Raw genomic sequence first — 14,282 nt, forward strand, 5'->3', positions numbered from 1 at the left:
AGGTTAGAGGTAAGGGTCTGGGAAGTGGGAGTAGGGTAGGTCCAACCAGGGGTCTGCGGTGTGGGCCGCGCCCCTTCCCCCTGTCTGCTGGCCTGAGTCCAGGGCCGGGGTCCGAGCCAAGCTCAGGGATAGGCAAGCCCACATGGGGGTCCCAGGCACGGTTTGCTCCCCTCCTGGAATCCTGCGGGCGGGGCAAAGGGTCCGGGACCAGGTTCTGGGCGCCATGGGGCCTGCTGGGGTCCCTGGCGAGTCAGAGCCCCCTCTGGTGCCCGCAGGAACTGCATTGGGCAGACGTTCGCCATGACCGAGATGAAGGTGGTCCTGGCGCTGACGCTGCTGCGCTTCCGGGTCCTGCCGGGCGAGGAGGAGCCGCGCAGGAAGCCGGAGCTGATCCTGCGCGCGGAGGGCGGACTCTGGCTGCGCGTGGAGCCGCTGAGCGCGGCACCCCGGTGACCCAGACCCTACACGCCTCACTTCGCGGATTCCCGGGAATGAAGCTGGGCCATCTCCTCTGTCCGAGCCTCATAGAGATCCAGCAGGGGGCGCCGAGACCTGTGGGCACGCAGGGGTGGGCGAGGCGGGGTGGAGGGGAGGCTGGTGTCTGAGCCCAAGACCCTGACAGCCTTTCCAGGCTCCAGGCCCCATGCTGATTGCGGGTTCTCTCAGAATCAAACCTATGGTTACTCCAGATTTCCAATCAACAGATAGAAAATAGAACAAATAAAAGCATGCTAAAACTCTCGCCTCTCCAGGTGGTTTCTCTCAATTCAACACCTGGCAAGGGGGCTCCAGACTCCTGCCAGCGCTCCATCCATATGATGTGGTTTGAAGTTTGGGGTTCAGAGCCCCCTGCCAAGAAAGAATTCTCGACATCTTTGGTGCAAAAAGGTGATTTTATTAAAGCACAAGGACATGAGCCCCTGCTCTGGGACTGTGAGGAGCAAGTGATTATATACTTTGTGACTTGGGGGAGGTAAGGATAAAAGGAAATTTCTAAGTTGAGTTCCCTATGGTAAGGAGTCACAGGATACTAGAGGCCTACGTATTATCAAGCTAAGGTTGTTTTTTTTTTTTTCCCCCTTCTTGCAGAGCATTAATATTAAGATAGTTGGATGTTTCCTGGAGGAATGTATACTCTGCCTGCTTTAAGTATTTGCCAATGGGCTGCAGGTCATAAAGAAATTTAATTTTATCTACAATTCCTCCTGCTTTAGTTCCTCACATCACCCCCCCCCCCCAACCCCCAACAGTTTTGGCCCTTAAATCTTTAAGGTTGCTGAGGGTGGAAGGCTTCTCTTCTGTAACTTCTTCCTGCTGAATAGAGGCATGGAGATGTCCTTACATTTGGGTCGACATTGGTCAGTTGGAAATAGGAGTTACCAAAGGCAGAGGCTGCCAATCCAGGGTAGACAACAAATGTGAACCTCCTTGAGTAGAAAGGGTTATCTATTGGCTGGAAGTTATGGCAGTGAAGGAGTCTTGGCCCCCGGCAGGAAGACATCAGAAAGGACAACAAAATAAGGTTAATATTATAATAAGAAAGAGAAGCCTAAAAAACCCCAAAACATTGATAATTGACCAAAATCTTTCTCCAGTCCAGGAGTTTAACCAGTCGCTAAAGGAAAGAGAGAGAGATAATTTAAAGTGCAATTTGAATATCTGTATCTTTTAGCAATATCTTTTGGTGATATCTTTTTAGTGATATCTGGAATATTTCGGTGATATCTGAAATTCATACCCAACATTTTGTTTCTACGCTCAGCAATGTTTCATCTTGTGTGGTTAAAATACCTAATACCATTTTGAGAGTCATTTAAGGCCTCATTGACATAACAAGTGGTGTTAGCCATCCTATACTCTGTTTTATTTAGCAAGCCATCAGGTAATTAGTAAGAGGCACCTTTGTGGAAACAAAAGAAAAATACATAGTTTAGTGGTCTGAGCAAATTATAAACCCAGAGTCAAGTGCTTAAAATCTAATAGCTACAAAGATGTATTGTTAAAATATTTTCTTTCTGTAATAACCCTCATTTTTAATCTGAGATAGCAAAATCAGGACCAATTCATTTGAAAAACATGTCCAGTTTTTATAAACCTGGCCTAATTATTTATACAAGCTTAGCAAGAATAATGTTTGGCCATATAGATCTTTCAAAATCTGCTTTGCTGGAACTTTCAAAAGGAATCTTGACTGAATTTTGTGGCTTCTCTAGGCCAGAAGCCAAGCCAAGTGCTTATCATCAGACATGGCTGTAGTACCTGTAGATTTGGGTGAGTTCCTCTCCATGAGGTCCCCAAAGTAGTCTGAGTTTTCTGCACCTGCCAGGAAGTGACAGTCCCTACTTACCTGGTGAGGCTCCTGGGAACTCTGTAAGCAGGTATCAGGCCAACAGTTCCAAGGGGCTTTATGGTTCTTCATTTCATAAAGTCAACGTTAGTTTCTTAGAGCCGTTTAGTCATACCCGAGTCTATGAATGCCTCTCTCAAATATGACATTCCAGTCAAAGCCTTGGTGAAATAACCCATGTTTCCAATGGTGTCCTGTTACAAGGAGAGCAGATTCTTATTGAACTTATGCAAATAGCTGTAATTGCCCTTAAAAGAAAGAACATTCATGGAGACCTTCTGAATTTCAGAGGGTTCAGGTAGAGAAAAGTTAAAGTCTTCAATTTGTTCACAGATGAAGATTTTTTTCCCATTTCTGTATGTCATAGATACTTTAAGAAAAGGTTTCCTTAGTTTGGAAAAGCAAACATTAGGAGAACCAGGAATGTTTCAAACAAGGTTCACAAAAGCTGTCATCTACCTCAGCTTAGTTAGTTCCATGTTACTAATTCTTGTTCAGTTTGAATGCAGCTTTTAGTTAGTTCTGGGAATTTCAAAAAATTTTAAAGATATCAAAACCTGTATTTATCAAAAACCCCTTTTTATGAATCTTCTTGAAGATGAAACATGTTTCACCAGAAAATACAAACGATAACTATGTGTGACAAAAGACTCAAAAATGGACATAGTTAAAGATCTGATGAGAGGTTACAACATAACTGGCAAGGAAATCCAGTTATTTCTGACAACTAACACTTCAATAATTAGGATATCAGGTGATGGCCTTATATGAGAATATATTAAAACTTTAGGAATTTCATCTATCTCTAGAATAGTTATAGCATTTACCCAAGCAATACAACCCGAGGCTTATCACTGACAGAGCTTTCCAAGTAACTTAACACACCAAATAAAAAAGCCAAGGAATCAAAGAATTACAATTGAAACCCCAGGGAATTTTGTTAAAAAAAAAAAAACCTCAGAGGGGCGCCTGGGTGGCTCAGTGGTTTGGGCCACTGCCTTCGGCTCGGCTCATGATCTCAGGGTCCTGGGATCGAGTCCCACATCGGGCTCTCTGCTCGGCAGGGAGCCTGCTTCCCTCTCACTCTCTCTGCTTGCCTCTCTGCCTACTTGTGATCTCTCTCTGTCAAATAAATAAATAAAATCTTTAAAAAAAAACACCTCAGAAAGTTATAAAGCATATGCTCAAATAAGATTACAGATCATTACAGAATTTAAACCTTAATTATTTGTTTAACCAAGGTGGCAAAAAAAGGATTCCAAAGGTAAATATGTACGCTTATATAGTTGTTAACAAAACTCAGCTCCCATACCATTGAGAAGCTTTAACTAAGTGATCTAAGACCTGATAAAGATGAAACATAGAAAGTGGTTTTCTGGGCAGACAAAAGAGGAAAAAAACCCCTGTTTCCATTTTCTTATCAAGAGCAGACCAACAATTCAAGAAAATTTTGTCTCTTGAACAGAGAGAAAAGCAGAATTTCTATCTTATATCAGTGTACTTTAAAAAATTTTATTATTATTATTGTTATTATTATAATTTTTAAAGGTTTTATTTATTTATTTGAGACAGAATGAGAACACAAGCAGGGAAGAGGATCGGGGGAGAGGGAGAAGCAGACACCTGCTGAGCAGGGAGCCTGATGTGGGGCTCAATCCCAGGATGCTGAGATTGTGACCCAAACTGAAGGCAGATGCCCAACCACTTGAGCCACCCAGGTGCCCCTATTATTATTATTATTATTTTATTTAATTATTATTATTATTATTTATTTATTATTTGCTTCAGAGGTACAACGTTTGTTTCAGGTTTCTGAATCATCAGTCTTAGACAATTCACAGCACGCACCATACTACATACCCTCCCTCATGTCCGTCACCCAGCCACCCTATCCTTCTCCCCCCATCCCCAGCAACCCTGTTTTTTTTTTTGTTTTTTTTTTTTTCCCGAGACCAAGAGTCTCCTAAGGTTTGTCTCCCTCTCTGGTTTCATATTGTTTCATTTTCCCCTCCCTTCCCCCATAATCCTCTTGTCTTTTTTTCTCAAATTCCTCAAATCAGTGAGATCATGAGATAATTGTCTCTCTCTGGTTGACTTATTTTGCTTATGTAATAGCTTCTAGTTCCATCCACGTTGTTGCAAATGGCAGGATTTCATTGAATCCAATTCTTAACCGCAAAATTTAAATGCAAGTAAATAAAAGTGTTGGGAAGTAAATTTCCCACTAACACTAAAGGAGAGGAATCTCAAGAATGACTGCTTAAATTGAAATGACCACATTTGGAGGAAGCCGTGGGAGTTTGGAGGCTAAACTGACCAGAAGACATGAGGCACATGGGCTGAGATTAGTCTAGGGAGTGTCCATGGCCTTGAACAGAAAATCACCTTTGGAGAGGCTGCTCATTGCTCATCCCATTCTGCACCTAGATGCCTGGATTCTTTCTCCTACCATTTTATTTGATGATAAACTATCTGCAGATTTCAGTCTCTGTACTAATCTAGGAAGGAAGAGAAATGTGGGAGGTCTGAAGGGCAGCACTTTCCTTTCAAGGACAGGAAGAGATTAACTGAGCACAGTGGGGACAGCTCAGGGTGGAGTGGGCTGCAGCTGGTCTGAGGGCATGTGCAGTGTCTGTGGGCTGCATGAAAGCTCACAACCCCAGGATCTGAGCCAGGCTGCAGGAAACAGGTGAGATAAGAGCTGGGCGATGTACACCTTTACTCCACCCTGACAGGCTGGACTATGGGTTTATGGTTCTTCTCCCAAAGGAGAAGAACCATATTGGGAGCTTCCACTCCCAATATTCCTCTGTACAGAAGGCTCATCTCTGTGTGAAGAATTTTAAGCCAGTACCATAAGCCACAATTTATCCTAGGGTCCAGAGTCTAGACAGAAGGAGGAGAGGTGAAGGTATAATCTCTTCTCCCTTATCAGGAAGGAAATCAGCATCGGAAAATTCACTATCAGTGGGGTCAGAGGGTGAACCTGGAAATCCATGGGTGAAAGTGTGTCCATGGGGGACCGGGAGCTCTCCACTCTCCTCTGCCTTCCCTTGAACGAATTTCTCCTCAGGATGATGGGAACAAAAATTTAATCCCTGGAAGTTCCTTGTCTGACAGAGACTCTGATTCTGTTTCTGGTGGTCACTTTCCTCAGTGTTACTCTGACAAAGGGGAAGAGGCTGACCTGCTAGAATCCAGGGTGACTGGAGTGACCAATTTCCCCACCCCCAGTGTCCCTTACACAAATGAAGGAGCCCACCAATCTGGGGAAGAGATTGGAGAAGAAAGAGTGGTCATAGAGTTGGGGTGGACTGACTGCTGTGGGAATGGGATGGAGGCAGAGAGGAGCTGTGCCCCCATCTTGATCTCCAGCTTGGAAAGCACCTCATGTGACCCATCAGCTGAAGCTGGAGTTGGGACCGGCAGGATTGAGAACCTCCCTAACAAAGAGCAGGAGTGAACGGGGTCAGAACAGGGTAACCAAGGCAGGCAGCGTGGCTGTGAGACTCAAGCCCTGGAGCTGGTTCAAACCCCGACTCCTTAAAATATGCATGGCCTTGGGTGAGGGACTAAACGGTGAGCCTCAGTCTCATCATTGTGCGGTGGGGCTTTAGAAGAACCCACCTCAGAAGATGACCCAAGGACAGCATTTAGTTCAAGGGCTGGCACAGGGAAAGTTGTTAGTGAATAGACCTGGCATTCTTTTTTTTTTTTTTTTAAAGATTTTATTTATTTATTTGACACAGAGAGAGAGAGAGAGAGATCACAAGTAGGCAGAGAGGCAGGCAGAGAGAGAGGGAGAAGCAGGCTTCCCACTGAGCAGAGAGCCCGATACGGGACTCGATCCCAGGACCCTGAGATCATGACCTGAGCCAAAGGCAGGGGCTTTAACCCACTGAGCCACCCAGGCACCCCTAGAACTGGCATTCTTATTCATAGAGAATCATCACCTGTAGGAGGAAGGGGATCATGGTGTGTGGGTGGGGGCTGGAAATAGGGGACAGGCTTCAGGAAATGGCTGGAAGGAGTGATGAGAGGATGCAGGGAGGAGAGGAGAACTTGTAGAAACAGAGGAAGCAAATAATGTTGTTCACAGGCACACAGATATGGATCTGGTCCCAGGCACTGGCAGCAGCCCCTCCTTCCTCTGAGACAGGCCTTACCACCCGAGCTTTCCAGTGTCAGCTACTGGCAACTCAGCTGAGCTCACTGGGGTTGTTTCTGGCTTCCTGAATGTGGAAGATGAAGAGATCTTGTCTGGTGCATGTTCAGCAAATTCCTCCATCCTTGGATGTCAGATACCTGGGTTGGAAGAAAGAGGCAGACTGTGGATCTGGCCAGGTTCCAGGGTTCAGAGAATTCTGGAGCCAGGCTTGGGGTTGAGGGCTGAGGACCATGCATTTGCCCTCTCTCCATACCTCCCAGACTTCTACAAGCAGAAATAGTACATATTTTTTTATTGTGTTATGTTAGTCACCATAAAGTACATCATTAGTTTTTGATGTAGTGTTCAGTGATTCATTGTTTGCATATAACACCCAGTGCTCATTACAACATGTACTCTCCTTAATAAAACAAAGCATGCAGGTGGTGGGAGAGAGAAGCCCTCTTGCTCCTTGTGGGCTCTGCCATTTAGGGTAATTGAAATGAGGCTTGTCTACATAAACAGAGAAGGAAATAAAGCCACATGTGAAAATTGGAAATTTCAAAGCAAGAGAGCTGTGATGCCATAATCTGAGTCCTAGGGTTGCCTCCCCCAATCCCTGCATGTCCCAGTACAGGAGTCACTGGATTCCTGGTTTTGGTTTGGGGTTTTTTGCCCTCAAATTTACGTTTCTGTCCCTGACAACTGAAACAGTCTCTGTTCAATCAGAAAGGGATTTAGAAGTCTGTCACTCCTTCCACATCCAATGGGGGCGTCATCTCCCCACTCACACGGGGGCATGCAAGGCGTCTGAAGCTGGCTTCCCCCTTGGGTGGGTGAGGGATGCTTTTAACCATCCTCTTTGAATGCTTTTAACCATGAGAAAACTCTTCCTTTCATGGGGACTCCAGGTCTCAGTGATTCACCAGGTGTGTAGTGCAACAATCTCATAAACATGGGAGGCATTCAGTTCAATGCCTAGAACACACTGCTTTAAAATCACAGCATGCTGAGGCACCTGGGTGGTGCAGTTGGTTGAGTGTCCAGCTCTTGGTTTCGGCTCAGGTCATGATCTCAGGGTCCTGGGACTGAGCCCTGCATCAGGTTCTGCACTCAGCACAGAATCTGCTTAGATTCTCTCTCTCCCTCTGCCCCACCTGCTCATCTTTCTCTCAAATAAATAAATTTTTAAGATCACAGCATGTTTTTAATTTCCTCGAAGACACAAATACAAATGTGTAACTCTTTGATTATTTGCTCCTATTCTCCTAACCTTTGAGTATTATTTCCTTCCCACTTCAAGATGAATGCCAGGAGGGCAGGGACCTCATCTGCCCTGTTCTGTGCCTGAGTTCCCAAGCCCAGAGCCAAGGAAGCACTCAGCAAATGATGGTTCTCAGGACAAGGGGTGGTTGGCTGGCTCACACACCCACAGGACTCTACTGAGTGATAAAGTGATATGCATGGTGATACAAAAATTCTCCAAAGGTCTGATATGCAACAGAATCCATTTTACATTTTTTTTCTAAGTCACAATGACTGTACATGAACTTTGGTCAAACCAAAAGCCTGATTTATGACCTGCTGGTCATGCGTTGTATATCTGTTTCGTGAATGATTGGCTTAAAGGAAAACCGTCTCGTCCTTGAGAGAGGGATCAATGCTCCTGCTTCCTGAATTCCTTTACAATAAAACTCATGATTCCTGCCCATGTACTATGCACTCCATATACAGCTTGCTAATCTAGAGTCTGTAATCTTTTGAGCTTTGCAAGATATAAAAACGTATACAACCTCGATACCACTGTTCATTCTCAGGAGCACTTTCCTCCCTGTAGAGAGTGTGTTTCCCGGGAAGCTGTCCTAACTTGGGCTGAAATAAAACTCTTTCTTATTTTTAGAGATTCTAAAAGGTTTGTTCCTTTTGCATGCACACTACCTAACACTTACTGAGCATTTACAAGCACCACACAGCACTACGAGTCAAGTCCCATTACTATTAGGTTTTCCATTTGCAGATGGAGGCTCGGAGAGGCCAATTTATGTCACCAAGTTCACACAGCCAGAAAGTGGCAGGGTCAGGATTTGAACCCACATCTGCTTAATGTGAGTCGGTGCCCTAAAGCAGGCAGCTATCCTTGCTATCACACAAATCTCTGCTTGCCTATCGATCTGTGTTTAAGAACCTGAAGAGAAATGAGCAGTTCACAGTGGTGGCCGGCTGGTCTCTCTTTAAGAAATCAAAACAGTAAATTAAAGGAAAAAAAAAGAAAGAAAACAAGTCACCAGAGAATTCAGCTGAAGTGATGTCATGGGGTCTCCTTAGGAACAATTAGAATTCATCTAAACCTGCCACCTCCAGCCCCACCCCAACGCTCTCTGTGCCATCAGTCAAGCCTCCTGGGCGTGCTTGCTGGAGAACACGGGTAGATTAAAAATATTATAGACATGACAGGTATTAAAAAGCCCAGTGGACATGCTCCCAGCACAATCTGCCAAACTCTGCTGGCATAGTAATCCCTAGAAACCAATTTCAAGTTTTGTTAGCGAACAAGCCATGGGATTTTCGGTGGCACTTAAGGGCTCATTAAAAGTTGGTTCACAATTCCCCAGCTCCATTTCATTTGTGGAAATTAAAGAGTCCCTGAGGATCAGCCACAAAGCTGCAGGCAGATGAGATCTGATGCACAGCTCAGGGCTAAGGTGGAAACAGAGCCACAGATTCACTCCACTCTGGAGATTTGTCCTTAGTTGGTTTTTCAACTTAGGCTCAAGCCCAAACTTGGGCATTTGATTAGCGCCAAGAGACATAAGTGGGAATTGGAGATGACATTCTCGTCCCCCAGGCCACATGATTGCCAGAGCTCCAAACAGCTAAATATTACAACATGCACATGGGTCCTGGGCAGCAGAACCCAAAGCTTGCAAAGCTCCAGGTGCTGAATGTGGCCACTGTGAGACCTCCATGCTGCAGAGTAAGATCTCCAGGGCTCTGAAGGCGGCCAAGAATTCTGCTTCCACAGTAATGCTCACTGTACTGCATTATAGATATTACTTGATCAACGCCTCCCCACTAGACTGGCAGCCCTGAGAGGGTAGAACCATTTGGAATTTGCTTAGTATTGTGTTCCCACAGCTGGGCACCTAACAGGTGCACCGAACAGTTCAATAAAACTGACTGAGAAAAGAAATGAAGTCTCTCATTACAACCCTATGGAAAGCCTGTGTGATGCAAAATTCCACTGAAATGTGAATGGCTATTCCCTAATTTGTCTGAAATTCACTAACATCACAGCCAGTATCCCTCTTGTAAAATGTATGTCAGTTGGGAATATGAGGGTAATGTACTCTGTAATCTGACCATCATCTGCCATTCTAGGCCATTTTGAGTCACTCACACCTCCTTGCTGCTCAAGATCCTGTCCTTTTGGCCTTTTTTTGTTCCTTGGATGGACATTCATCTTCCCACCTCAGGTTTTTTGTGCATGCCGTTTCCTCCACCTGATGTACCCTTTCCTCTCACTCTGTCCCTGGAGCAGAGTGTCTTAGCTGAAATGTCACTTTATCCATGAAACCACCACCTCCCACCCCCGCAGCCTACTCCCAGCCTCCCAGCTGTCTCTGGATTAGGTTGTTGGCCTCTTGTAGCCAATTGCCTTCTTTCCTCAAACTCATCACCATCTTGTCTAAATTCAGTTATTCATCACCTGCCTTCTCCCCGCTACTGTCATATCCATAGGATCAGGCATGTTAGTCCTGGTCACTGTGGGCTTCCCAGAGAAGGGCTCAGGTGTTGCATACATAACTATTGGATACATGGTACTGGGGCTGGATGTCCTCTGAGCTGGAGATAAGAGTTATCTGGGGCACAGTGTTTGGGTACCGAGGCTGGGCTTATCAAACTAACCAGCTAGTGTGTGGCCTGTTTCGACTTTACCCAGTTATCAAGGAGCAGATCAAGCATGAGGCTTCCTCCCTCCATGTACCAACACACTGCCACCTAGCAAAATGAGCAGGGACTTCTTAAGCAAGACGATGACCAAGGATTTGAAGAGTTTTTCAATTTAACTTTCCAATTCTTAGTGGGTATTTTGTCCTATACACATTTGAAGTGTTCTTAGTATGTGCTGAGATGGAAAGTGACTGGACCTAAGTGTCACCTCTATGACAAGGGGGGACGGAGGGGGGAGAGATAGGTGAGTCCTGGAGTAATTCAGATTTTGGGAGATAAACATCATGAAGGTGCTGTAGACTCCCAGGATGCTATAGCCCTGACGACTTCCCTGAAACCCATGGAGGTGAAAAGATCCACTGAAAGTTAATGAGTCCTGGAATTCACTGACAGTTAATGAGTCTTGCCGAGTCCATGTGTCTGGGATCAGTTGGAAGACTCATGGGTAACTCCCCCACTTGCCCAGGGCTAGGGGTGCAGTGTTGTGGAGGAAAGTAGGTGCAAGACATTACTCTTGGGGATGGACTGGGTCTGACCCATCTCTCTGTCTGCAGCTGTGAGTACAGATTCCGGCACCCAGTGGGGGTTGATGAATGTCTAGGGCAATATTTCTTGGTCACCCCTGGGTCAGACCCAGTGCAGAGACCCAGAAATGCACAAATCCTGCCTGGCAGAACAGCTGAGCAAAGCTACAAGGCTGTGCTTTAAAGGGATATTGGATTTGGCACACAGTAGGTGCACAAGAAATACCTGTGAGAAAAATGAAATCACGGTGGGCACAGTTTAAGAAAAATGTTGAAATGGGTGCCGAGGTGGGTAGAGTTCACCTCGACTGCACACCTACTGTGTGCCAGGCTCTTTATACACAAGTGTCTCTTCTCCTTGTCATTCACCCCCATTTCATAAAAGAGAAAGTGAGGCCCAGAGAGGCCAAGCCACTTGTCCAGGGTCACAGCTCCCCCTTCCAGGCAGGGCTGGAAGACACAGCTGAATGGAGACCTTGGGCTCCACTCCATCTCCTGGCTTCCTATTGACCCCCTTCTGTGACCTTAGCCTTATATTCTGACCTCTTGGGCATCCAAAAGCAACAACAAAGATCTTTCTTCTTAGTCCTGACTTCACTTCTTTTTTTTTTTAAAGATTTTATTTATTTATTTGACAGAGAGAGAGATCACAAGTAGGCAGAGGGGCAGGCAGAGAGACAGGAGGAAGCAGGCTCCCTGCTGAGCAGAGAGCCCCATGTGGGGCTCGATCCCAGGACCCTGAAACCATGACCTGAGCTGAAGGCAGAGTCTTAACCCATTGAGCCACCCAGGTGCCCCAGTCCTGACTTCACTTCTTGGTTGAACATCTGTTTCTCTGATGTCCTTTCTGGACTCGAGTAGTGCCCCAGATTGCCCCCACATTCTGGGTCTTCTGCTGTGCCAGTGGGCTAGAGATTAGAGGAGAGGGTTGATGGGACCTTCAGTCCAGGCTGGCACCTCCTTCCAGCCCACTCCTCCCTGGACCCTACATAGGGTCCTTGCTGCTTTAGGATCCAAGATGCCTAAAGTCCCTTCACATTTTGACCCTATCTGACTTTCCAGCACCCCCCGCCCCCAACCCCATTCTGGGCACTTCTCCCTGCCTTTGCTCGTGTTGGCTCCTCTGCCTGCTGTTCCCTCCTTGACGCTGTGTGCTGGGGACTGTTCATCCTTCAGAGTTCAGTTCAGATGCCACCTCCCTCCTTTCCCACCGTGCATGTCCTTCCTTCACTGTACTCTTTAATATATTTTTATTGAGAATGTGTTATTTCATTTAGTTTTTACCATTTTGGGTGCTGGAAACACAGCAAGTCCATGGGCTTTAAAGTTCTCAAGATTCTGAGCCCCAGATCCCCTCCTCATTGACTGTAAGTAGGAGCCCTTTCAGGCTTATCTCCCCCAAGCTCTCCCACACGTGGATATGATCCAACCACATACTTCCCCACTCTCTGCTTTCACTGGTCTCTGTTTCTGAGGCAGGAATTCCTTTTCCTTGCTATCAGCCCAGAGAAGGCCTACTCATCCTTTCAGTCCTAGGGAGAACATGCCTTCCTTCGCATTCCCCATGGTGACCAGCAGATGTCTCCCTCACATTGCAAGGTGGCTCCTCCATCCTGTGTCAGACTGGATAGGATGTATCTCTGTGTCCCAGCACCTTTAACAGTTGCTAGGCATGAGGTAGAGACTCAATAGATGTTTGTTCTGGAGTTCAGTGGCAAGCCATTTCTACTGTGCAGAATCTAACTCTTGAACCTGGCTTTGAACGTTCTGTAGTAAAACTCATATATGGAGTGTTTTGAGGAGATGTTTGAGGTTTAAGTTTTGAGGTTTAAGAGTGTCCCCAGGAAAGAGAAATGGGGACCAGGGTTGTCTCTGGCAGGTGACAGGCACAAGAGAGAGTGATAATTTTGAGATAATTCTTATCTATGGTGAAATCTGCTTAAACTCACTGTGGTCCTGGGGCCTGGAATGTTCTTCCTAGAAGACACTGACAGTCCTGGGAGACCCCAGAGAGCAGAGGAGGACTCCCCTGGAGGAAGGCACTTGAAACTGAGGGCCTGCAGATATTCAGGACCCAGGAAGACATCCCGCTTGGCCAAGTCTAAGAGTATTACTATGCCTTTCAAAAGACTTGTATGTCTTGTATGTGTGGGAGGCTTGTGAATCACCAGATACCATAGTCTTAATGCGGAGAACATCCCTGATAGGCAGGGGTACTTATTTCCATTTTACAAATCAGGAAACTGAGGTGGATAGGTTAGGTGGCATATGGCAGGTCATTACAATAAATGAATAGGAGATCTGGGGCTTAGAATTCTGAGAACTTTTAAAAATCATGAAAGATTTCACTACGAAGGGCTGATATCCAAGATCTATAAAGAACTCCTCAAACTCAACACCCAAAAAACAGATAATCAAGTCAAAAACTGAGCAGAAGACATGAACAGACCCTTTTCCAAAGAAGATATACAGATGGCTAACAGACACATGAAAAAATGTTTATCATCATTAGCCACCAGGGAGATTCAAATCAAAACCACATTGAGATACCACCTTACACCAGTTAGAATGCCCAAAATTAACAAGACAAGAAACAGCAAGTGTTGGAGAGGATGTGGAGAAAGGGGAACCCTCTTACACTGTTGATGGGGATGCAAAATGGTGCAGCCACTTTGGAAAACAGTGTGGCGATACCTCAAGAAATTAAAAATAGAGCTACCCTATGACCCCGCAATTGCACTACTGGATATTTACCCCGAAGATACAGATGTAGTGAAAAGAAGGGCCATCTGTACCCCAATGTTCATAGCAGCAATGGCCACAGTTGCCAAACTATGGAAAGAACCAAGATACCCTTCAACAGATGAATGGATAAGGAAGATGTGGTCCATATATACTACGGAGTATTATGCCTCCATCAGAAAGGCTGAATACCCAACTTCTGTATCAACATGGATGGGACTGGAGGAGATTATGCTGAGTGAAATAAGTCAAGCAGAGAGTCAATTATCATATGGTTTTGCTTACTTGTGGAGCATAAGGAATAACATGGAGGATATTAGGAGAAGGAAAGGAAAAGTAAATGGGGGGGAAATCAGAGGGGGAGATGAACCATAAGAGACTGGACTCTGATAAACAAACTGAGGATTTTGCAAGAGAGGGGGGAGGGGGCATGGGTGAACCTGGTGGTGGGTGTTAAGGTATTATTCCACGTATTGCATGCAGTACTGGGTGTGGTGCATAAACAATGAATCTTGGAACACTGAAAAAATAAAATAAAATTTCAAAAAATCATAAAAGATCATTAAAACAC

General features: G+C 45.5%; 1 protein-coding gene across 3 annotated transcripts in view; it reads left to right on the plus strand.

The window, feature by feature from the left end:
- LOC123932269 (cytochrome P450 4F3) overlaps positions 1 to 737 on the plus strand; it is a 49,186-nt gene extending 48,449 nt beyond the window's left edge. For all 3 annotated transcript variants that reach the window (XM_045990038.1, XM_045990039.1, XM_045990040.1), the window contains exon 13: positions 276 to 737. In XM_045990038.1, coding sequence (XP_045845994.1) covers positions 276 to 453 — 178 coding nt within the window. In that variant the 3' untranslated portion in view covers positions 454 to 737. The remainder of the gene's footprint in view (positions 1 to 275) is intronic.
- The last annotated feature ends 13,545 nt before the right edge of the window (positions 738 to 14,282 follow it).

This window comes from Meles meles, chromosome 20 (assembly GCF_922984935.1).
Source record: "Meles meles chromosome 20, mMelMel3.1 paternal haplotype, whole genome shotgun sequence".
In the NCBI taxonomy this organism is placed as follows: domain Eukaryota; kingdom Metazoa; phylum Chordata; class Mammalia; order Carnivora; family Mustelidae; genus Meles; species Meles meles.